At 46.1% G+C, this 24,095-nt stretch overlaps 1 protein-coding gene across 15 annotated transcripts in view; it reads left to right on the forward strand.

Annotated features, from left to right (window-relative positions):
* IKZF4 (IKAROS family zinc finger 4) overlaps positions 1–23,401 on the forward strand; it is a 96,408-nt gene extending 73,007 nt beyond the window's left edge. For 13 of the 15 annotated variants that reach the window (XM_048488563.1, XM_048488561.1, XM_048488560.1 and 10 more), the window contains 3 exons: positions 13,746–13,895; positions 15,930–16,061; positions 17,608–22,833. In XM_048488563.1, the coding sequence (XP_048344520.1) occupies positions 13,746–13,895; positions 15,930–16,061; positions 17,608–18,356 (1,031 nt within the window). In that variant the 3' untranslated portion in view covers positions 18,357–22,833. Of the gene's footprint in view, positions 1–13,745; positions 13,896–15,929; positions 16,062–17,607; positions 22,834–22,977 lie in introns of those variants that run through there. The other 2 variants (XR_007243835.1, XR_007243836.1) reach the window with 2 other exon arrangements.
* Positions 23,402–24,095: the final 694 nt, after the last annotated feature.

Raw genomic sequence — 24,095 nt, forward strand, 5'->3', positions numbered from 1 at the left:
CTTTGGAAGACCTGCCTGTCCCTTTAATCTGGAGAATCAGGCTTGATTCCTCACTCCTCCACATGAGCGGTGGGCTCTAATCATCATCATCATCATCTTCTTCTTCTTCTTCTTCTTCTTCTTGGCGACCTTTCTTCCATTTCTGGACTGCTTCTGAGTAGTTTCACCTGCGGGGAGAAAAAAAAAGACCGATGAGCAAGGTAGTCTGTGGTAGAGGATGATACATACATGCTACCCTCCCCAAATCAGAAGCAACTTTGTTGCTCGAGTCAAAACCCCTAATTAACTGCCATGTGAACAAATGAAAGCGCGGGGTTTTTGTTTGTACGGAGCTTGGGGGAAGCTGTGGAACCATGACAGCTTTCTTCACAGATCACTGTGCTTTGCCGGGATGCCGCTGCTCTCTGCCTTGAGGCTTTTGATCTTCCCGAACAGTCCTTCAGTCTAGAACAATCAAAATCAGCTGTCAGTTTCCCCGGACCAGCTTCCGCTTGGGTGGTTCACGACGACAGCAGTGACGGCAGCTCCTCTCAATCTGACCCTTCAGGGAACACATTGGTGGGTACCCGTGGTGCTTAGTTTGAGCTGGGGACTGTTTTGCATGTTGCATTGTGAGGCCGAGGAAGAAGGTGCAGGCCTGAGATCTGTTTGGTAGTGAAACAAAAAGCTCTGGCATTCGCCACCCAGCGCGGACCTGCCTCCGCAAGCAGCGTTTTCGGAATCAGTGGCCTTTGGAGTGTCAAATTGTGGGAACTGGGCTGTGGGAATTGATACGCAACTTCAGCTAAGTCAGCATTCTCTCTTCAAAAGAGGGAATCCAGCTCATGTTTCAAAGCATTAGTTAGACCTAGGAGAAGCCAGGTTCTGCTGTAAGCCTCTTGGAAAGTTAGTGGTCCTAGGAGTGGTGTTCTCTTGACTTACTTCTAATGTCCTTAGAAACAAACTTCTGCTCACCCCAGTGATGGGCATGGGGCAACTAGTAGCCCCAATGCCGAGGAACTCATAGCTGTAATCCCATTCAGTCCTTGTAGTTGTTCTAAAGTGACGTCCCATCTTATTTGACTGCTAGTGTGTACTTAAACTGGATTATATCATGCACACAGTAGATGGGGCTTGTTGACTAATGTACTATTCCTCCATGCAAAAAGGGGAGCCTTTTTCCTAACATACCAATCCTCTGTGAGCAGGGAATTGGTAGCATAAGCTCCTGACCTGGGTAACCCCAGACTAGCCTGCCCTCGACAGATCTCGGAAGCTAAGCAGGATTGGCCCTGGTTACTATTTGTTTGGAATTCCTCCAAGGAATACAAGGGCATGACGTAGAGCAGTGGTTCTCAACCTTCCTAATGCCGCGACCCTTTAATACAGTTCCTCATGTTGTGGTGACCCCCAACCCTAACATTTATCCACTTTACAGATGGAGAACACTGATGGAGAGAGTCTTAGGCGACCCCCGGGAAAGGGTCGTTCGACCCCCAAAGGGGTCGCGACCCACAGGTTGAGAACCACGGACGTAGAGGAAGGTAATGGCAAACTACCTCTGAATGTCTCTTGCTTTGAAAACCCCACCAGGGGGCGCCATCAGTCTTGACTTGATGGCACACCAAAAAAAGGCAGAAGCAAAGTAAAGAATACAAGTGAGCAAAGTGAAGACAGGATAACTTTTTGCCCTGACCTGGGTGGCCCAGACTCGCCTGATGTTTTCAGATCTCAGAAGCTAAACAGTTTTAGTCAATACAACAACTTTTATTAGGCATATTAAAATAGGCTCCAGAGCATTACAGACATTTCTGAAGTACAAATCAAAAGTACATTCAAAACACAGACAGATAAACTGTAGCTAGCATTGAACGTTACTCAGAAAATTCTGTCACTTGTAAAAGAAATTTTGCTACTTTTCCCAAGAGCACGCCCTCTGTGTTATTTAACAAAAGCTCCACAACAGAGTTGTCAGAGTCTCTTTCAGATTTGTCTAAGACCTGCCCGGGAGAGAAATTCCTAATACCCACATATCTCGGACAGTCAAGTATAATGTGAGCAAGAGTCTCCACTTGGTTTTTACAGTGTGGACAGACCCGATCCTGGAGAGGGATAGATAGGTAGCGACCCTTTGTAATGGCCGATGGAAAAGTATTGCACCTGGCCCTTGTAATAATCCATCTCTGTTGGGGTTCAGTTAATAGTTCAAGATATTTGGCTATGTGCCCCTGTTCTGGTACTATTCCGACAGAAAGGGGTGAGCATGATTTATTTGCTTGGCCCAACAAGATATGGTATTCCTGTTCTAGAAGTCTGCTTTTTAAGGTTAAGCTAAACAGTTAATAATTGGATGGGAGACCACCAAGGAATGCCAGGGCTCACTGTGCGGAGGAAAGCAACAGCAAACCGCCTCTATTAGTCTCTTGCCTTGAAAACCCTACAGGATCATCATAAACAAGTTTCGACTGGGCAGTGCTTTACACACACACACACACACACACACACAGTGTAAGGTAAGCTATCTGCTGAGTTCTGTGAGTCTGTGTGTGTATGAAATATGGGATTCCCATACTATTCCATTTGAGCCCACTTGCACCTTTTAAAAAATTCAGCACTGGGGAGGATAGGTAACCTCCATCCATCCTGTCCTCAAACTACTATTGTTTGATGCCATGGATGAAGGATTGCGGAACAAACCATTATGCTAAACGTGCACGAGGTAAGCAGTTCCAGCTACATCCCCTTTTTGATGATTGGTGAATTGGAGGTTGGGGAGACATGGATCTTCTTATTGAAAAGGACCTGGCTTCCTCCAGCGTGCCTTGATGCTCTTGTTGTCCCAATTACTGGTTCATCTCTCCAACTCCTGCTTTGATTTCCTGAGGCTATGAGATCTGTAGGAACAACTTTGCATTATGCAACGGAAGTGTAGATACACATACAGACACCCGTCTGGGTCTGTACGCCGCGCTGTATTTCTAGCCCGAAGATGGTTAATTAGAAACTAGGAAGCTATAAAATATTAAAGTAACAATTAAATTAATCTTCAAAGATTATTATCTGGAACAGGGAAGGATGCAATCTCTGCCTGTGTTTACACTTTCCTGCTGTGACCTAGGAAGGACTCCGGATTCATGGCTGGGTATGCTGTGTTCCCCAAATTCAGATGTATTCTGGACTGAAGATTTCTACACTTTTAAAAAAACCTTGCATATGTTTTCTTCTTCTAACATATTCTGTCAGGGGTGGCAAAGAATGAAGTAAAGCATATGTCTGAGGATTAGGGAACTCTGGATAGCTCAGAATACATCCTTTGGACAACCCTCCCCTGCCCCAGGAACCCCTTTTGGTTTGCAGACATTTAAGATGCAGGTATTACATGTTTCCATCTCTTACTGAAGTGTGGCCAGAGCGGAGATAGCACAGAATTTAGCATCCTGAGGCTCCCAGGTTTATTCTAGCTTATGACTGTGGAAAATAAGCTTGATTGTGATCATGGCTCATCGTTGGCCGTAAAACATAAGAATATACAAAAGAACATAAGAAAGAGCCTGCTGGATCAGACCAGAGTCCATCTAGTCCATCACTCTGCTACTCACAGTGACCCACCAGGTGCCTTTGGGAGCTCACATGCAGGGTGTGAAAGCAATGGCCTTCTGCTGCTGCTCCCGAGCACCTGGTCTGCTAAGGCATTTGCAATCTCAGATCAAGGAGGATCAAGGTTGGTAGCCATAGATCGACTTCTCCTCCATAAATCTGTCCAAGCCCTTTTTAAAGCTATCCAGGTTAGTGGCCATCACCACCTCCTGTGGCAGCATATTCCAAACACCAATCACACGTTGCGTGAAGAAGTGTTTCATTTCATTAGTCCTAATTCTTCCCACCCCAGCATTTTCAATGAATGCCCCCTGGTTCTAATATTGTGAGAAAGAGAGAAAAATTTCTCTCTGTCGACATTTTCTACCCCATGCATAATTTTATAGACTTCAATCATATCTCCCTCAGACGTCTCCTCTCCAAACTAAAGAGTCCCAAACGCTGCAGCCTCATAAGGAAGGTGCTCCAATCCTTCAATCATCTTCGTTGCCCTTCTTTGCACTTTTTCTATCTCTTCGATATCCTTTATGACATGTGGCGACCAGAACTGAACACAGTACTCCAAGTGCGGTCACACCACGGCTTTATATAAGGGCATGACAATCCTTGCAGTTTTATTATCAATTCCTTTCCTAATTATCCCCAGCATAGTTGACATTCCCATGGAACTATCAACTAAGACGCCCAAATCCCTTTCCTGGTCTGTGACTGATATCACTGACCCCTGTAGCGTGTATGTGAAGTTTGGATTTTTTGCCCCTATGTGCATCACTTTACATTTTGCTACATTGAACTGCATTTGCCATTTCTTAGCCCACTCACCTAATTTATCAAGGTCCGCTTGATAACAGTAGTAACAATATATTTTATTACTCAGATAAAATTCTGTGCGCCGTCAAACTTATAATCTTCTTTGGAAAAACTGCTGCAAGACTAACAGTTTTCCCTGAAGAAACCTCTCGGGCAAAATGGGTAGGGAATTTTATCTGACTAATATATTTCTACCTAGTTTGCGTGATCAGCTTCAGTCTTATTTTGTATCTCCTGTGAGTGGGGTGGCCGTTTTATTTTTCCTTGTCATCAGCCACACTTCGTTCCTTCTTCCCTGCACTAGTGTGCAGAAGAGTTTAATCTATACGCTTCGTATGTGCAAAAATTCTTTTGTGTGTGGGTGGGCGTTCCTTAGCTCAGCATTTGAGTTCCCTCGTGAAGCTCATGCAGCTCAAACCGTGTGCAAGTTACCCTTTTGATAGTTGACAAGAGCAACTTCAAGGAGGTTCAGAGGAGGTAAATGTGCCAGTGTAGAAAGTGCAATTAAAACTGTTCTCTAACTTCTGGAGTGTCAGAATAGGAACTCATGGCCTTTGTGTACGTACCGATTTCAAATGTCGTGTGTGTTTGTGTGCGTGTTTCTTTAGATTGAAAGGTAAGTTGTAGAAGGAAATGGCTGGGGTTGAAAGGGAGATGAGGGAGTGCGGTGATTGGTTGTCAGAGGAGAGTCTGGAAGAGAGAGGCTGCCTGTGCTAAACTTATAGTCTTATATGAAGGGTAGAATTGCCAAGGAAACAGGAAGAAACGTTCCAAGGTTACAAATGGAGTCAAATCCTAATAGGATCTCAGCGATATAAAGGTGCGAGCGTGTGGATTGGTGTGAAGTAAAAGTCACCTCAGCAGAAGTTGTTGCCTCAGTTGGTTTCATTTGTTGTGAATTATTTATTGAAACTTTTACGCTAAAGAACATACATAAATAACATTTTAATTTATTAAACGTAACCCGGAATCCCGCACTAGTAATTTCCTCAGGGCCGCGCAGCCCTTCAAAACTGCCTTATAGCTCAGATGCACTGCTTCAGGAGATATTATAAAGGAGTTTGGAATTAAATTCCTAGTGGCTGCAAGATACAGATAGAGAAAGAAAGGAATAAACAGACATTTCTTTTTGCACCCATTATATTTATTTACAAAGAAATAAGTGAGTGGTGTAGAGGAAGAAGAGTTGGTTTTTATATCCCACTTTTCTCAGCCTTTAAGGAGTCTCAAAGCAGCTCACAACCACCTTCTCTTTCCCTCCCAAAACAGGCACCTGGCGAGGCAGGTGGGGCCGAGAGAGTTCTGAGAGAACTGTGACTCGCTCAAGTTCACCCGGCCGGCTTCGTGTGTAGAAGTGGGGAAACAAACCTGGTTCAGCACATTAGAGTCCCCTGCTCATGTGGAAGAGTGGGGAATCAAACCGCACTCCAGATTCAAATCCACCACTCTTAACCACTGTACCACGCTGGCTACATCCAGAAGGTAGTGGCAGCTGGCCTACCAGGGCAGGCATTCTGATTCTGGCCAGAGTACTATGGGAAGCTCCTTTACTTTTTCTCAGGAAAGAAATTATAAAGCCTGTAGTTCGGAGTGTTAGAAGTCCTTACCCAAATTATATGAGCCGGCAGTCATCCTGTTTTGGAGGCTGGGCGCGGTCACATCAGGACTTTTAAATTAATTGTCTAGGAAAGCGTATTTTCTTTGTTAGATCCTAATCCCTCAACAACGTTCCCTGTAAGCTGTGCATTTGTGCAGCGACTCAGCCACCGTATTGGCACTGCTTGGCAGGGGAGCTCTCCCAGGCGGCTCAGCCCCACACGGTGTTTTGGAACTTCCGTGTCGCACCTTGTCTCAAGGATGTATTTTCTGTGTCTCCGACCTTCAGCATCTCAAGGCCTAAAATTAGACTCCTCAATTGACAGGTATATAAAATGTGCCAACGGTTAAAATCATCCTATCTCCCCAAAAGCAGATTATTGATGAAGGACAGTTGAAAGTGTGACGCTGGCTTTTTCCACGTTCGGATTTTGCAGCTGTAAAAATAGTTTCATCCACCTTTGGAGGGTGAGCACAGAATGTTTCCCTCTCTCCTTAACACGCTGTGTGTGTTTCATGCTATCCCCATGGGTGATGGCATTGCTTTCATCTCTGAAGAGCGGCCTCCCCAAAAAGGGAAGTTTTTATAACCTAGATCAAACACATCACATCAGTTAGAAATAGATCAGAAGCTGCATCTACATGGGGGATCGCTAAGATGCTTTTCCTCCTATGAGACCACCTCTCTTTGGTGTATTTCTCTCGTTCCAGAGCCCAGTAAATAAATGAATTGGGAAATTGCATTTAGCTGATTTTTATACTTCTGAAGAAGGTCCATCTCTTCTCCCCCTGCCCTCTGTAGACATTCTGTGGGAAGGGTTGTTAAGTTTCTATTTAAAGGCAGGTATATTTCAAACTTGAAGAGCCATGTGGCGTAGTGGTTAAGTGCTTGTACTGCCACTCACACGGTCAGGAGTTCGAGCCCGCTGTGGGTCAGATATCCTGTCAGCTGGCTCATGGTCAGCTCAGCTCAGCCATCCATCCATTTCTTGGTTGGTAAATGAGCACCTAGCTCATAGCTAGGGGGTAAATAATAGCTGGGGAAAGCAATGGCGATTTATGGAGAAGTCGATTTATGGCTACCAATCTTGATCCTCTTTGATCTGAGATTGCAAATGCCTTAACAGTCCAGGTGCTCGGGAGCAACAGCCGCAGAAGGCCATTGCTTTCACCTCCTGCATGTGAGCTCCCAAAGGCACCTGGTGGGCCACTGCGAGTAGCAGAGAGCTGGACTAGATGGACTCTGGTCTGATCCAGCTGGCTTGTTCTTATGTTCTTATGTTCTTATAATGGCAAACTACCCCACAAAAACAGCTTTCCTATAAAATCACTGCTCGCAGGGGTACCCCAGGGTCAGACACGACTGAAGGGGAAGCTTTACCTTTTTACCTTTATGTTTCAAAAGGGTATTTTACCAATATGGTGAGTGAGGTTGGAAGGCTGAGCGATTGAACAGAACCATTTGTTGAGAGCATAGTTGTTGTGTGTCTGACTGACTCTGGTAAAGACCGCAGTAAGCTGTGTGGTGCTCTGAAGCAGGGAGAGACAGGAAAAGAAATGAAGGATAGGAATCAAGGAGGCAAGAAGGTTTATTTGGGAGAGTTGGAAAAGGAGGAGCTAGCAAAGAGTCATAAAATGGTGCAAATATGTGGGCAGTTCTGGTCACATTGGGATGGAGCCAATGTATTTGTATTTTGTGTAGCAAGTTTTGGAAGTGTATATTATTGAGCAGAACACCTTGCTTTTCAGCAGAATTCTGAGCAAAGTGATCCTATTCCACTCTTTTTTTCTGATTTCTTTAAAAAGCTCCTGTCAACTTGGTATATATTTGCTGTCCTCACTGGGAAAGCAGTGCACCAGATGGTTAGCTGCAGGGGAACAAAATACTACATAGAGCAGGGGTGTCAAACATGCAACCCGAGAGCCAGATCTGCTGGGCTTGCCAGGCCGGATTGGGAGCAAGGGTGAGTTACCTCAACCGGCACAAGGGCCTGATAAACCCTCTCAGGGCTGCCACTCCACCCCACTGTGGGCTCATCAGTCCAGAAACCCCTCCCCCCACAGTGCCATTTTGGGGGCAGCTGAGGCGGCCACCCCCCAGGCCCAGCCCAACCAAGTCATATTTATGTCATACCTGGCCCTCATGACAAATGAACTTGACACAGTTTCTCCAAAATGTAAGAAGACAAACTGATCATTAATGCCACCACCCCACAGGGCAAGCGCAGCAGGAGTTGAAAGTGCCCAATGCTCTTTTATTTATTTTATTTATTTATTTCTTCGATTTTTATACCGCCCGATCCCCAAAGGGCTCCGGGCGGTGAACAGCACAGTTCAAACATCGGCAGGAGCAGGTCATACACAAAATACAAATACATTGGCTCCATCCCATAATCATCAATAAAACAACCTAAAAACTCATATAAAACAGCGGATAATAGTTAATACAAAAATAAACAAGAGGCGTCCAAAAACCCCAATTTAAAACCTACCCCCAAAAGGGGGACGGCGGGCCCCTCAATGTGAGGGGACCCTGATGTAACAGCACCAAGGCAAAGAGCAGTAAGGGGGCACCATATCAGCGGCTGGACCCTCCGAAGGCCCAGTGGAACAACACAGTCTTACAGGCCCTGCGGAACTCACCAAGGTCCCGCAAGGCCCGGACAGCTGGAGGGAGTGGCACTTGTGGTACTTGTGGTAATTGTGGCAGCAGAACTAGTCTGAGTCAAAGTAGAAATTGTCCGACAAACGGTTCAGCTGGAAAACGAAGGTGCAGGATCACAAAGAAATTGTATTGACTGATGTCCGGGGTAGGAGGCCTACAGTGTAAGGAAGGGGTCCATGCTCTCTAGAAAAGGATCCTAGGTCAAAAAGTTGGCCTTTCCCGAAGCAGGACTAGTGGAGACGTCTGCTTTGAGATTCAGAAGCTTCCGAGCTTGGATTGTCTGAGCCTGGAGAGTTGATTTATAGGCTAGGACTGCTACAACGCATCGTAAAAACTATTTGAATCAATCTTACAAGCTCTTCAAAACTCCTCAGTTTAGGAGGAGTGACTGATTTGGTCTCTCCAGCAATTAGTGTCCCACAGTAAGCTCTGGCCGTTGTGATGAGCTATCGGAATGGAGACGATGCAGTAAGCAATGTCTGAATATCTATGGAACAAATTTGCACTTTTAAGCTGAACCTTCTGTTTATGTATCTTGTATCGTAAAAGATTGATTAGTCAGGCTCGTATAAGGTTTGTAATTGTAAGGATTCATTGGATTGTCATTTATTGGATATTTTATCCCAAAAGAGAGAACAAGACTTTTCATGTTATGTTTTGCATTTATTTAAGACACTGTGGTATAATAATATTCCATTTAAACAATATTCAGTATTTGTGTATAGATGTTGTAGCAGTAGAGTTTAGTGCGGGTAGTAGTTGAGGTTTTAGAGAGCAAGCCTTTCGTCTTATTAGATAGTTCTGGACTGGTAGTTGATCCTCTGATCTCGGTGGAAAGGTGGTTTCATATGTTCATAAGTAGGTTTGGAATTTCTCTCTCTCTCTCTCTCTCTCCCTCTCTCTTATTTTTTTATTTTATTTTATTTTATTATTTGAATTTATAAACCGCCCAATCCCGGGGGGTCTCTCTCTCTCTCTCTCTCTCTCTCTCTCTATATATATATATATATATATAGATATAGATATAGATATAGATATAGATATAGATATATAGATATATAGATATATAGATATATATATAGATATAGATATATATATATAGATATATATCTACCTATCTACCTATCTACCTACCTATCTACCTACCTATCTACCTATCTATCTACCTATCTACCTAACTAACTAACTAACTAACTAACTAACTAACTAACTAACTAACTAACTAACTAACTAACTAACTAACTAACTAACTAACTAACTAACTTACTTTTTGTTGGGGTGGGACCTTTTCTTTCCGAACCTGTGTCTCAGAATTCCTTTAAAGATCTGCTTCTAGTCCCGTGGTGGCGAACCTTTGGCACTCCAGATGTTATGGACTACAATTCCCATCAGCCGCTGCCAGCATGGCCATGCTGGCAGGGGCTGATGGGAATTGTAGTCCATAACATCTGGAGTGCCAAAGGTTCGCCACCACTGTTCTAGTCTATACAGTTTGCCTGATCCCCCTGTCTATATTGCATCTCCTCGCCTTCGGGGCTGGAGCGACCAAACATACCGTCAGCCAGGCTACTGTAAAAAGTTCAGGGTGCATTTCTTTCTTTCTTTCTTTCTTTCTTTCTTTCTTTCTTTCTTTCTTTCTTTCTTTCTTTCTTTCTTTCTTTCTTTCTTTCTTTCTTTCTTTCTTTCTTTCTTTCTTTCTTTCTTTCTTTCTTTCTTTCTTTCTTTCTTTTTGGCTTGAGTAGATAATGATGAGAAGAGACTCTTATTGTCTGGTGCTGCCTGTACCAAAATTGCTGAGACCTTAAAGCCCTTGGAATGCAAGAATGGGGAAATCTTATGCCCTACCTGCTGAATAATGCACTTTCAATCCACTTTCACAATTGTTTGCAAGTGGATTTTGCTATTCCTCGCAGTAAAATCCAGCTGCAACGTGGATTGAAAGGGTATTGAAAGTGCATTTTTCTGCATGTGCGGAAGGGGCCTTAGTTCTCAAGGAAGGCAAATGCGGATCGCAGTTTTCCTTATGTTTTAACTGGAAGCTCCGGAGAAGCCAAAGCAGACCTGTAGCCTCTTTAAAAAAACATTTCCCACTTACAAAAAAACGTATGGCTTTTGTGTGTGTGTGTGTTGGCTTTTCTGCTGCCGTTCAAGGGGCACTTTCCAGGTTCTTGGAGTACTTGCTTGCAAATATTGAGGCTTAGTGGAATACTTGAGTAATTTCCAGATGTCCAGATTGCTCCTGATTTCAGAAATGGATGAAATTCTACACAGAGATCTTTGCAGACTGTGTTATACAAGCCCCCCCCTCCCCCCGTCAACCAGTAATACAGAGCTATTTATAGGAGACCCTTTCTATCTGTAACTAGCTCCTGAGATTAAATGTACTCTCTATCTCCCATCCCCTAACTAGGTGCATTCGTGCTTTATTTTTTAAAAAAAAAAAACTCAGCAAACCAGGTCATGAGGGTTATTGGAGCACCGAAGCATGTATGTTTATGTATGTATTTGCTGTATATTTATTTCATGCCCAGCACCAAAGTCCCTGGGTGAGGCACAGTCCTAAAACACCATAAAAATACAATCATAAAACCATGCTAAGACTCCTTCATAAAACCTCCCTGTCCCCCGCCATAACCCACCCTCCCAAAAATACATGGTCATCCAATCCACATAGAACCCAATCCAGAGAGCCAGTACAGGTGAGAGAAGGTACCAGGATAAAAGGGAGAGGGAGGGGGGCAGGTATTGTCCAGAATAGAGAATATGTATGCCCAGGAACAGCAGGTGGTCTTGACTAGGAGCCTATACTCTTGCAGAGTTGGGGCCTAGTGGCTCTCCAGGGGTAGGGTGCTGGGGCCGCCACAGAGAAGGCTCTCTGTATGGAATGTTTTCAGTGTGGGTACCATCTACATCCTACCTGGGCCACCTCTTATAGCCGGTATCTTAAGGTTGTCAAGAACTGAACATTTTTGCCGTAACTGTCAAGTCCAGTCTATTTTTTTAATGGATCCTATCCAGCATCGTTCCTCTGGCATCGTACCTCTGTGGTTTCTTCAGCCTCTTACTATGCTACTTGTCTCCTAAGACCACTTCATCCACGGTCGGCAAGCCCTACAAATGTAACTATTGTGGCTGCAGCTACAAGCAACAAAGCAGAGAGGAATCCCCACCCTTTCCAGTGTTTTATTATTTTTGTCCACTAGCAAGCAAAAGGCATAACAGAAAAAAAGCAGCAACGTTCATGTCCCTGGGTCTGCTGTCAGAACTTTGACCATTGTCTAAAAAGAGTGCCTGTACTTCACAACCAGTTGTGGAGTTCTTGAAGTAGTAGCCTCCGGTGGCAGTAGGTGTGAACTCCCCATTCTTTTAGAAATTAAGCACTGGGCACTGGTGAGTCCCTTTCTGTGACCAGAAATCCATCTCTGCTTTGTGACAAGCCTTCTATACCACAATCTTGGAAACAAACCACTTGGTGGCTTCAATGTCCGTGAGGTGGAGATTCCATACGTCATCTAGCTGTTGGTGAAGTAATGTATCCTCCATCAGGATTTTTCTGGCTTAGTCAAAAGACCCTGGTCTTTATGATCTTGACTCTTTTTATTTTTCATTGTATACATTCACTCAAACTATTGGCAGTCTATTGTCGAAGGCTTTCATGGCTGGAATCACTGGGGTGCTGTGTGGTTTCCGGGCTGTATGGCCATGTTCTAGCAGCATTCTCTCCTGACGTTTCACCTGCATCTGTGGCTGGCATGTTCAGAGGATCTGATAGTAGGAAAGGAAAGCAAGTGGAGTATATATACCTGTGAGTAACAATGAAGGTAGCAAGGTCAATAGGTGAGGGCATGTGAATAGAAGTAGCCTGGCATGTGAGTAACAATGAAGTATGTAGCATGTGAGTAACAATGAAGATAGCAAGGTGAGGGCATCTGAATAGAAGTAGCCTGGCCTTTGTTCCCTTTGATTGTTTATTGTCTATAGTCATCCTGCGTTTGTGTGGAGCTGATTAGTCACTGTCTTGACTCTAGTGTTTTTCAACACTGGCAGCCAAGTTCTGTTCATTTTCATGGTTTCTTCCTTTCTGTTGATATTGTCCTTGTGTTTGTGGATTTCACTTCTCTGTGTAGTCTGACGTAGTGGTTGTCAGAGTGGTCCAGAATTTCTGTGTTTTCAAATAATATTCTGTGTCCAGGTTGGTTTATCATGTGTTCTGCTATTGCTGATTTTTCTGGCTGAAATAGTCTGCAGTGCCTTTCATGTTCTTTGATTCGTGTCTGAGCGCTGTGTTTGGTGGTTCCTATGTAGACTTGTCCACAGCTACATGGTATGCGGTAGACTCCTGCAGTAGCTAGAGGATCCCTCTTATCCTTTGGTGAACGTAGCATTTGTTGAATTTTCTTAGTGGCTCTGTAGATTGTTTGTAGGTTATGCTTCTTCATCAGTTTTCCTATGTGGTCAGTGGTTCCCTTGATGTATGGTAAGAATGTATGAATTGGCAGTCTGTTCTGTATAGGAACCAGTGGCATTTTCAAGAATTGTAAGCAAAGCATACTGTGGCTGGGTCTTAAAAAATGGCTTGGCTGTTGTTTATACAGGGCGTGTGCTCTTATAGAGGAGGGTCTTGATATCTTCAGACCGAAGCCCGCACACTGGATCCTGTCAGCATCCTTGCCACCATTCTTATTTCCCTGTCGATACCCTGTCTGTTCCTGGTAGGGGTGGGGGCAGGTGGGATGCAACCGGACATGAAAACACTTCTGGTGGTGGTGGTGGAGGTGGTGGTGGTGGTGGTTGTTTTTAATCTTCCAGGTAAGGAGAGACTGGCAGGAGAGAGCAGGTGGTGCTGTATGCAGAGTGGGTTTTTTGTTTGCTTTTTTGTCAAGATTTTCTTCAAAAGGCCTGAGTTTGCGTCTGCCTCTTTTCATCTTCTTGGCTGCAGGCAGATTGTCACCCGTTCCCAGTCCTTGCTGACCCTCCACACACGCACGCGCACACACACACACACACACACACACACACACCCTGTTGCTGCGATGTCTCAAGAAGCCTATGAGCTCCTCTAGTGGACTCTTTTCTTTTGTGTTTGTTTTCATTTCAGTCTCCTCCCCCACGGTCGGCAAGCCCTACAAATGTAATTATTGTGGCCGCAGCTACAAGCAGCAAAGCACCTTGGAAGAGCACAAAGAACGCTGTCACAACTACCTGCAGAGTCTTAACACTGAACCACAGTCGCTGGCTGGCCAGCACGGTAAGTTTGTCGTGGCCCTGCAACAGCTGAATCGAGTTCATCCAGGCATGCGGGTGTCACGGTCAGAGTCCCAGTCAGCTACTGTGGAGCAAAATCATCGTTCAGTTGGGATGTGCACTTTGGAGAGCCCCATTTTGGTCTAATGCAGGGGTCTGCAACCTGCAGCTCTCCAGATGTTCATGGACTACAATTCCCATCAGCCACTGCCAGCATGGCCAATTGGGCTGATGGGATTTGTAGTCCATGAACATCTGGAGAGCCACAGGTTGCAGACCTCTGGTCTAATGCTACATTCGCTGCTGAGAGCTTCTCTCTGCTTTAAATATCATCTGCTGCTAGTGCAGGTCATCGGCCAGAATCCCATTCCCAGGTAAATAGCATCGGGCTCTGGTGGTTGGGAAACGGGAGGCTGGTCATCAGAGAGCGCACAGACTCAGAGAAGCCTTCTAAATTAATTAGATGACCATATCCAAGAGAAGAGGTCCTCGGTCTTTTGTATGTTACATTCCAACCACTTTATCAAAAAAAACTCGGGCCCTACCATGATAGGAAGCATCTTGTCCCCTTTTTCCATGGACAGTCTTCTCCTTCTTTGGAGGTTTTTAAGCAGGGGCTTGATGGCCATCAGACAGCAATGCTGATTTTGCAAACTTAGAAGAAGAAGAGTTGGATTTATATCCCCCCTTTCTCTCCTGTAGGAGACTCAAAGGGGCTGACAAACTCCTTTCCCCTCCCCCCCCCCCCCCCACAGCAAACACCCTGTGAGGTAGCTGGGGCTGATCATAAGAGGGATCAGATAGGCCAGGAGTGTCCAACTCTGGCACCCCAGATGTTCATGGACTACGATTCCCATCAACCCCTGCCAACATGGCCAATTGACCATGCTGGCAGGGGCTGATGGGAATCGTAGTCCATGAACATCTGGGGTGACAGAGCTCGACACCCCTGAGATAGGCAGATCATAAGAGGGAGGGCCAGAACGGTTGTGTCCGTACTTGGTTCTCCTGGCCCTTTCTTCCATGTCCAGGGTAATGCTCATCACCACTTTGAGGTCAGGCAGGAATTTTCCTCCAGGCCAAATTGGTCAGGGGTCCTGGAAAATTTTTTGCATGGGATTGGACCAGGGGTCTGCAAACTGTGGCTCTCCAGATGTTCATGGACTACAATTCCCATCAGCCCTGCCACTTGGCCATGCCGGCAGGGGCTGATGGGAATCATAGTCCATGAACATCTGGAGAGCTACAGTTTGCAGACCCGTGGATTGGACTACATGACCCTGGAGGTCCCTTCCACCTCTGTGTTTCTATGATTTCTATGTTCACAGACCTTCTATTATATTTATCATTTATGGTAAATTTTAAGGACATAAAAATTGCAGAAGCACAATGGATAATCCCTGGCAGCTAAGGTTGGCAGGAAGTAGCACATCAAGGACACTCGCTGGTAGACCAGGGTAACAGGGGAGTAAAGGTTACTACTAGAATGCCAAAAAGGTCACAGGTGAATAATCTGTAACAAGCAGGGTCGGCTGAAGATGGCACATAACACTTGCAGGCGGACGTGGGGTTTAAGGGAGGGTGAATTCTTACTTCTGTGAAAGCATTGCTTCTCTCCTAGACTGCTCAGTGTCCCACCAGTTGTACACGTGCCACTGGTTGAGAATCACTGCTACAGAGGAATGGGTTGGACCAAAATTAGAATGGGGAACCAGTTTTGCTGTGTGAGTTCTTTCTCCTACAAATGCACAGAGCACAGTCCTTCTCAACATTCCGTGTAAGCTGTGCGGCCGCACAGGCATTGTATTGGTGTCGTGCAGGTTGGCGGCTGCCTGGCAGGGGGAGCTTTTGCTGGCGGCTGAGTTCCACTCAGTGACCGTGAGCTTCCACAAAGTGGTACGGAAGCCTTTGAGGGACTATTGGTCCTGATCAACCTTGTGCGTTGTTAATAATCCCAGGCCTTGACTAGGGAAGAGATGCGATGAAAATAGCCCCCCCCCCCAAAAAAAAAACCCACAGGTGGCCTTTTTTTTTTTAGGTGACGAGATGCGAGACTTGGAGATGGTGCCAGACTCCATGCTTCACTCCTCAGCCGATCGGCCTGCCTTCATTGACCGACTGGCAAATAGCATCACCAAACGAAAACGCTCTACACCTCAGAAATTCGTGGGTAAGGCATTTCCCCTGGATTCCTAGAGATGGTGACATAACAGTGAGGCAGCTGTTCCTATTTGCATAGTTTCAGGCCTTTGGGTGTGTCCCTGTCCTGGTTTTTGACCCCTGTATTCTTCATTCTGCCAGCTTTCTGTTGAGTCTCATTAGCGTGATGGTAGTAACTTCAAGAGTAATATTTGGTAGCTATTCTGTTTCTCTAAAGCAGTGGTGGCGAACCTATGGCACGGGTGCCAGAGGTGGCACTCAGAGCCTTCTCTGTGGGCACGCGTGCCCAGAATTCATCATGTGGGCGGGGCGGAAAATCACCCCACACACACACACACATCTAGGCTGGCCTGGGCACAATCCTTTACCTGGGAGTAAGGTCGGTTGCTGGCAATGGGGCTTGCTTCTGAGTAAACTCTCCTAGGGTCGTGATTCACCCATTCGAAGCGTTGCATGGTTGCTTCACCAAGCTTACTCCTGAGTAACGTGCGCCTCGGAGCCAACTGTTTTTTCTAAACGAAAACCTAAGCATTCAGGTTAAATTTCCGTGTTGGCACTTGGCGATAAATAAGTGGGTTTTGGGTTGCAATTTGGGCACTCGGTCTCGAAAAGGTTCGCCATCACTGCTCTAAAGCATCTGCTGTTAAAGGAATTTGACCGTGCTTAGACAAGAAGAAAACAATATAGTGAAAGCCTTCAACAATACAATACAGTGGCATCTCAGTAATCATCGCCTTTGGTTTTCGCCGGTTTTGGGTTTTGCCAGTTTGCCCCTGGCCATTTTTTGCCTCGGTTTTTGCCGGGAGCCTCCGTTTTCGGCTACGCTTTTTGCGCAAATTTACGTTTTTTGCGCAAAATTGCTATGCCATTTGCGTAAATTTACACTTTCTGCATAAATTTGCTACTTCGTTTGCATAATGCGTGCGCAAATGGCATAGCTTCAGTTTTCGCCAAGCGTTGCCGGACGGATTACCGGCGAAAACCAAGGTTCCACTGTACTACAATGTGATGGAGATACTGGAGATCAATACATAAATGTCTACGAAGCAGAATCGTCAATCCGCCTCCCTCCGAACCTGAGCCCATTCAAGTGAATGTGAAGCTGTTTTCTAGTGTGTGTCATTTCAATGCTTTACTCCATTTTGGGAGACTTTACCTGCAGTGGGGAAGTATAAACCACCACCACCCATCAATGCTGTTTCCATGCTCTCCTGTACAGACATGAAGATTTGAGCACTGTCAACTAATTATCGCATCGTTTCCAAGGCGGTGGTTTGCTCCGTGCGACTCTCGGCGACGATAAACCATGGACTACAGTTCCTATCAGCCTTCGCCAGCATGGCCAATTGGCCATGGTGGCAGGGGCTGATGGGAATTGTAGTCTATGAACATCTGGAGAGCCGCAGGTTGCAGACCCCTGACCCAAGGGCTTTCTTTGCACTCTTTCACCCCAAGCACTGTACCTCACATGCCTTATTTTTCTTGCGTTCTTACTGGTCCAAACTCAGGCTTTAGGTGCAAATGTTCCTTTTGACGCTGTCTATCCTTTGCCTTAGGAGAGAAGCAGATGCGGTTTGGCCTCTCCGAAGTAGCTTTTGACGTCAACTCTAGCTTTGACAAGGACGTGGAGATGGTGGCTGCTCACCACCCCATGGACCACAGCTTTGGAGGCTCGCTGTCATTTGTGGGGGCAGAACACTTGCGCCCCCTCCGACTCCCGCCCACAAACTGCATCTCTGAGATCACTCCTGTCATCAGTTCTGTCTACACCCAAATCCAACCCCTGCCAGGCCGGCTGGAAATCGCAGGAAGCCGAGAAGCTGCCGAAGGCCACGAGGACCTCCACGACGGGACGCAGATCGTGTACCGGGCGTCGCGGGAGCCGAGCATGGTGTCGCCTAGCAACGGCTGCCAGGATTCCACAGACACTGAGAGCATCCACGAGGAGAGGGGCTCCCAACAGCCGCTGCTGTCGGGCATTGGGAACTGCACCAGCAGCCGGCAGAGTCCGGCCTACGCCAAAGAGGACCTGAAACTGCAGGAGGGCATCATCCCCGCCACTACCCGGTCAACTCCCAGCTCAGCCAAAGAAGCCCTGCGGGTGGTGAACGACGAAGGGGAGCAGGTGAAAGCCTTCAAATGCGAGCACTGCCGGATCTTATTCCTGGACCATGTCATGTTCACCATCCACATGGGCTGTCATGGTTTCAGAGACCCTTTTGAATGCAACATCTGTGGCTATCACAGCCAAGACCGGTACGAGTTCTCCTCCCACATAGTGCGAGGGGAGCATAAAGTAGGCTGACCCCCAAATCCCCTTCCCTCTTCTTCCTCCTCCCTAGAAGTCCCCCCTTCCCGTCTCTAGTGCTCCATCCTAGTTGGGTATGGATCCTTTTTTTTTTGTTTCTTTTATAACTCCTTTGCACTGACTTTGGCTAAAAAAGAGAAATATAAAAAAAAAACACTAACTAAAAATCTATTAAGCTTGAGACCGGGAGGAGCTTGTATTGATTTGCCTTTTTCTATGCTGTGTTATTTAAATATCGTTAACTGGTTTTGAGATTTGTTCTCTGATTCTCTTCCCCTTGTAGTTATTTATGAATCTTTAATTTTTGTTTGTTAACCCTTTCCTTGGTTGTTTTGCTAGGAACTTTATCCGCTGAGGGACACAGGTGTGTGTGTGTCTCTTTAAGGTCTAAGTCCCTTCTTCCTCCTCCGTTTGAAGTTCCTTTGGGTTTCTTTTGGTTTCAGTCCAGGTGTCTTGGTCGGTCCATCGTGTTAGACATCCTGAACCTCAGATCAGGTGCTAAAATATTATAGAACTCCCCTCTCCCTCCCATTTGAGGGGACAGGAAAGTGGCAACACGCTCGCCCGAGGTAATGTCAAGACGAACCACACGCGCCCTCTTTTCTGGGCGTCAGTGAAACGGAGCATAGAATAATGTCCTGTTAGGACTTCCGTGGTTGCAAGAACTCAATACCTCTGTGCTTCTGCTCACAATAGCTTTTTAACTGAAATGTGCTATCTTCCTCTGTCGGGGCATTGAAGGCGTATGGCAGATTTTGCAGCCGGTGAAGATGAAGGAGCCGCTGCGCCACCTGAGTTGAAGGCAGGTGGCGAACGCTTTGTACGCAAAACCTGCCCGGGCGCTGCCTTTACAAACTCAACCGAGAGGTGGCATTTGGAAAGCAAACGCTGTCCTGAGGATGCAGTGAAGGAACTTGAGCAACTTCTAGGCAAGGCTGTCTTCTGCCTCCCAGCTGTCAGGAATCTGGGATGTTGCCCTGCCCACAGTCATGCTTGGTACATTGGGCGGACAGCCTGACCCTTCTCTCCAGTAGTTGTGTTGGAGGTAACCTTCCCTGAGCTTCCTTCCGTTGGCTCTGAAAGAGCTGTTCTTGCCTGTGTTCTTAGAAGGTGCAAGTCTCGCCTGTTTTAAGCAAGAAGCTCTCCACTGCCTGGCTTCCAAAAGAGTGCAACTTCCTTTAGGATGAATAAACAAACATGACCCTGCTGCCCAGGATAAGTCCCAAAGAGACGTCTCTGATAAATTTTCCATCGGGGGGGAGGAAAGATGCTGGCTGCGGTCTCTGGGATTAACCCAACTGCCTCTCTAGTAGCAAGCCGAACTAGGACAGTCCTCCAGAGCTGGGAGCACAAATCGTGCTTCGTCCTCTTCTTACACCCGTGCCTAGTTATTTGGCCTCTGTCGTCCATAGTCCGCAGATTTGTTGGCCAATGAGGAGCTTGAGCTTTGACTGCGCAGCTTTTTCCCCCACCGAGCGTGACTTCCGGTGTTTGCTTGGACTCTTCAGATGGTTTGCAAGCCTTGTCAATCAACAGCCGGGATTTTTTTTTTTTTACTCATTAGTAAGATCACAGTCAGAAAGTCTGCTTCTGTGGCAAAAGAAGTCCGTCATCTGCAGCCAGGAGGGTGCGTGCTTTGCAAAAAAACCCCAGCTTCTTTTCAGGAGAATCTCTCCCCCCCCTGGATTAGAGAGGTGACTTTTCTTTTTTTTATAGGTCACTTTTTTCAACAGCCTGGAAAGAGTGGCAGCGGACACCTGTCCCAGTTTCCTTATAGGACATATTGTTGGGCAGCCGGCTTGGGGGGGGCAACCCGACACCGGTGCAGATTCAGTAGGGAGCTCTTGTCCTGCCGTGGGTATTCAGTGTCTTAAAGTCGCAGTAAAGGGCTGAAACTTCCATTCCGTAGCTCGGGTCTCGTACGGCTGTCATGACAGGACCGCTTTCGGAAGTCGGTCACTTCGCTTGTCAGGTTTATGCAGCCGTTCCTGCCCATCAAAATTACACCAACTGCATATTTTTTTAAAGTTTTTTTTTCCTTTATAGTGCAATTAAAAAAAAGAAAAACCAGGCATGCCGATGGTACTTTCTCTGAAGAGTGTAGTATTTGCCAAATGTATTAAGGCAGAATCACTTGGGAGTTTTTGCCTTTGTTCAAGGACCAGTCTTGGAGGCTGACCTGCAAGGGGGGGGAACCTTGGCTGACTGAAAATCCGGAGATAAAGCTACGGCTGCCTTCTGATCTAGCTGGGCAGAGGCCATGGCAAGGAGGACACGGCTCTTGGCTTTTACGCAAACGCCCGTCATGCATAAAATTACTTTGCTCAATTGCAGCCCGGTGAACTGTTTTTGCGGGATAAACCAAAGGCTGTTCTTTTCTCTTTTTTTCTACAAAAAGAAAGAAAACCTCAAGATACAACACTTTCGTTCCCTCTTATTGTTTCAAGATGTGAAATAGCGGTGTTTTAGAGCTGTTCTTTGAAGGGTTTAGGTGCTTAGGTGAAAAGCTCTGGTCAGGTGGGACATTTGGGGGGAGTTATTCAAGGAAGTGGGAAGGGGTGGGGCGCCTTCCTTTAAGAACTTGCCCTCTACTGTTATATTGGGGCGGGGGAGATCTCTAAGTTATTGTGGTACAAAGCTGCCCCCCCCCCCCCCCCGGCGCTCTCTCTCTGGTTTAGCATATCTTATAGGCTCTGGGGGCCTTTTGAACTGGTCCCAGCAATATATAGTGTAGCTTCAACAGATGATGAAATAATGGGATGTTAGAATCCTTGTCATTCTGATCACAGTTGTGCACTAAAAATGAAATACGCTGGGGTTTTTTTTGCCAAATTGTTATGGGGGCATGCTCGTCTCAGTCTTGCTTTTCAGCGAGGGCTACACTTTTAAACCCCTGAAGTCCTTTAGGCTCAAAGGGTTGGGTTTTTTTTAAAGCACTTGCCTTTCCTCTCGATGTCCCTATAAAATATTCAGCACTTCTTTACGACTGTTGCATCTAAAGAAGCCGCTCACGTGGCCTGCCTTATCCCCCAAACAATTCCCAAGATTTAGATGTTCATTAAAATGTGTTGTGCAAATTATTCAGCAACAGGAATTGGCCACTGGCAGTTTGGCAAATTGTTTGGGGGAGGGTGGGGCTCCCCAGTTGACTGGCAAATAAGATTGTGTGAACGAGCCCTTAAACATTGTTCTTTTGAATGGTTTTTGAGTTCAGGTTGTTCTAAAGGGATTTATCTGCTACGGATCGGGCAATGTGAAGGTTTAAGATAGATTGATGCAGGTAGTTTGGTAAAAGAGAATTGTGTAGTGCAGGAGTCTGCAACCTGTGGCTCTCCAGATGTTCATGGACTACAATTCCCATCAGCCCCTGCCAGCATGGCCAATTGATCTTCTGATCTACGTGGCCAATTGTAGATCTACTGATATACATGGCCAATTGGCCATTCTGGCAGGGGCTGATGGGATTTGTAGTCCATGAACATCTGGAGCACCGCAGGTTGCAGACCCCTGGTGTAGTGCATAAACTGCAAGGTTGTTCCATGTGTGTCCCCAGAACTCTGAGAGAACAGATCTTAAAAGTTGCTTCCCATGTTTCTTTAAAAAGCACGGGTGGGCCCTCAGGAAGACTTCTCTAAAGACCTGTAAGAGCATCAGAAATCTAATGCTATTACTTGTAATAACCTCAAAGCTGATTTCCAACTTGCTGTTTGCCAAATCATGTTTTTGGCCCATCCGATGAGTGAGCATAATATTCTTTTTCAATTCAACTTCAGAGTATAGCTTTTCTGGGAATCGCTCTGCAGAGCAGGATTCCTTTTTAGAAGGATGCCCTTAGAAAAGTTTCAGGGTTAGCACCGGCACTGTAATGAGAATACCCACAGAGACCAAATGTCACAGCAGGATTGGATCTCTGGGAGAAGAGACGTATGTTCAGGTCCAAACAGACTTGTGTTTTATGAAATAATGGAGCAACCCACAGAAGGGCCATTTGTATACATGTTTTTCCCCAGTATGACTCTGTGTCTAAGTAGAAAATGCAGATGCTTTTCGGTATACAACATAAGCAGATCTTCTCCGTGTCGAACCTTAGCAATGGCGTTTTTCTCTGGGGCTATCTTGACTCCTGATCTGTAATTTCTGCTATACTTCTATGCAGTGGCGTACCGCTAATGGGGACATGGGGTATCCCATGCCGCCGTGCACCTGCCGCCGAGCCCCACCCCTCTCCCTGGCCTCCCTGCAGGCTGACTCCTGCCCAGGCCCTGGGGAGGGCAGGAGCCAGCCTGCAGAGAGGCTGGGGGGCGGGGCTCGGCAGCAGCCAGCCCAGGCGAGCGCTGCGGTGCCCGTCTGAGCCCTGCCCTCCCTGCTGGCTTCTGTAAGAGGGGCGCAAGGGGTGCGGGAATCAGGGCAGGGAGAGGCGGTCATCCCCTCGGGTCCCGTATAGGCTTAGTATGCCACTGCTTCTGTGGTCCTTGATCTAATTATTGGTGGTGAGACCTTTGGCATCTCCAGATGACTCTGCCAGCATGGATTCTACACTTCCGGCATCAACCCTACCGCAGCATGGCCAGTGTGCTGGAATGAACAGCCCTGATAGAGTATGGAAGCGTCGCCAAAGGTTCGCCACCACTGATCTAGTGTCTTTTGAGTCAAACCGTGCATTTTAATGGGCACTCCTTCTATAATACCAAAGCAAAACGACAAAATGGTATTGATGAAATCCTCCAGCCAAACCCAAGAACGGTCTAGTTTTGCATGGAAAAGGTGCCGTTTCCTGCCTGGTCAAATAAAATAAAATAAATCATTCTCCAACCCGAAGCAGAGTTTATAACCTTCTAATACAACAGATTTCAATGGATTAAAAGGGTACGACTCTGCTTAGTATATTAGTGTAAATGTATGTCGCCAGCTTTCTCAGTGGGCCAGTTGTATCTGCTTTTAAGTTGCTCACTTTTGTGCATCCGATTGGCTAAAGTGAGAGTTATGGAACTACTCAGCAACAACAACATGGCAACTTAGAAGCTTGTATTGTGCATGAGTAGAGACTCGCTTTAGGACCTTGTCAAAGCGTCCTAGACTTCTGGAATTTTCAGAAATGAACTGGTCTCCTCAACTTTTCCATGCGAGAAGGGAGCTCTTCCTGAATCCCGTAGAAAAAGTTCTGTCACCTCATTTTCAATGCAGAGACCACTACTTCTTGTCAAAGACTGTGTAAAATGTAAGCAGTCGGCCTCATGCATTCCTGAAGAAGCAGAGGTTACGCATTAGCTTTCCTGAGATGTGACGCTTCAAAGAGAATATGCGTGCAGTTGTTGTTACATTTTTACACATTTTTTCCCCTCTGACAGTAGTGTAAATCTGCCACAGGAAAATCAGTTTTCGCAGCCGGATACTGACTTCGAGGAGAAAATACGCTAAAAGATGGCGCTTAGCGCTTAGCCTTCCGGCATTTATTTCCCAGAAGCAGAAACACCAAAAGTTGCTCGGCACAGTTGCCGATTCTTTTAAACAAGAAAAAAAAAGCTACCCCTTTGTGCCTCCATACAAAACCCACATTCAGAATTTTGCTGCTTCCTGTTTTTAGTGGGAATAGAAATGCTTTCAGTAGGAATTCTCTCGGTGGTGGTCGTGTTTTGTTTTGTTTTTTTAAATCAGAAATATTGGACAGTTCTGGAGCCGAAGGTAGGCACCCAGAGCATCACGATTAAACCTTGTTTACTGCACTGTGGAATGGTA

Source organism: Sphaerodactylus townsendi, linkage group LG03 (genome assembly GCF_021028975.2).
Source record: "Sphaerodactylus townsendi isolate TG3544 linkage group LG03, MPM_Stown_v2.3, whole genome shotgun sequence".
NCBI classification, from domain to species: Eukaryota; Metazoa; Chordata; class Lepidosauria; order Squamata; family Sphaerodactylidae; genus Sphaerodactylus; species Sphaerodactylus townsendi.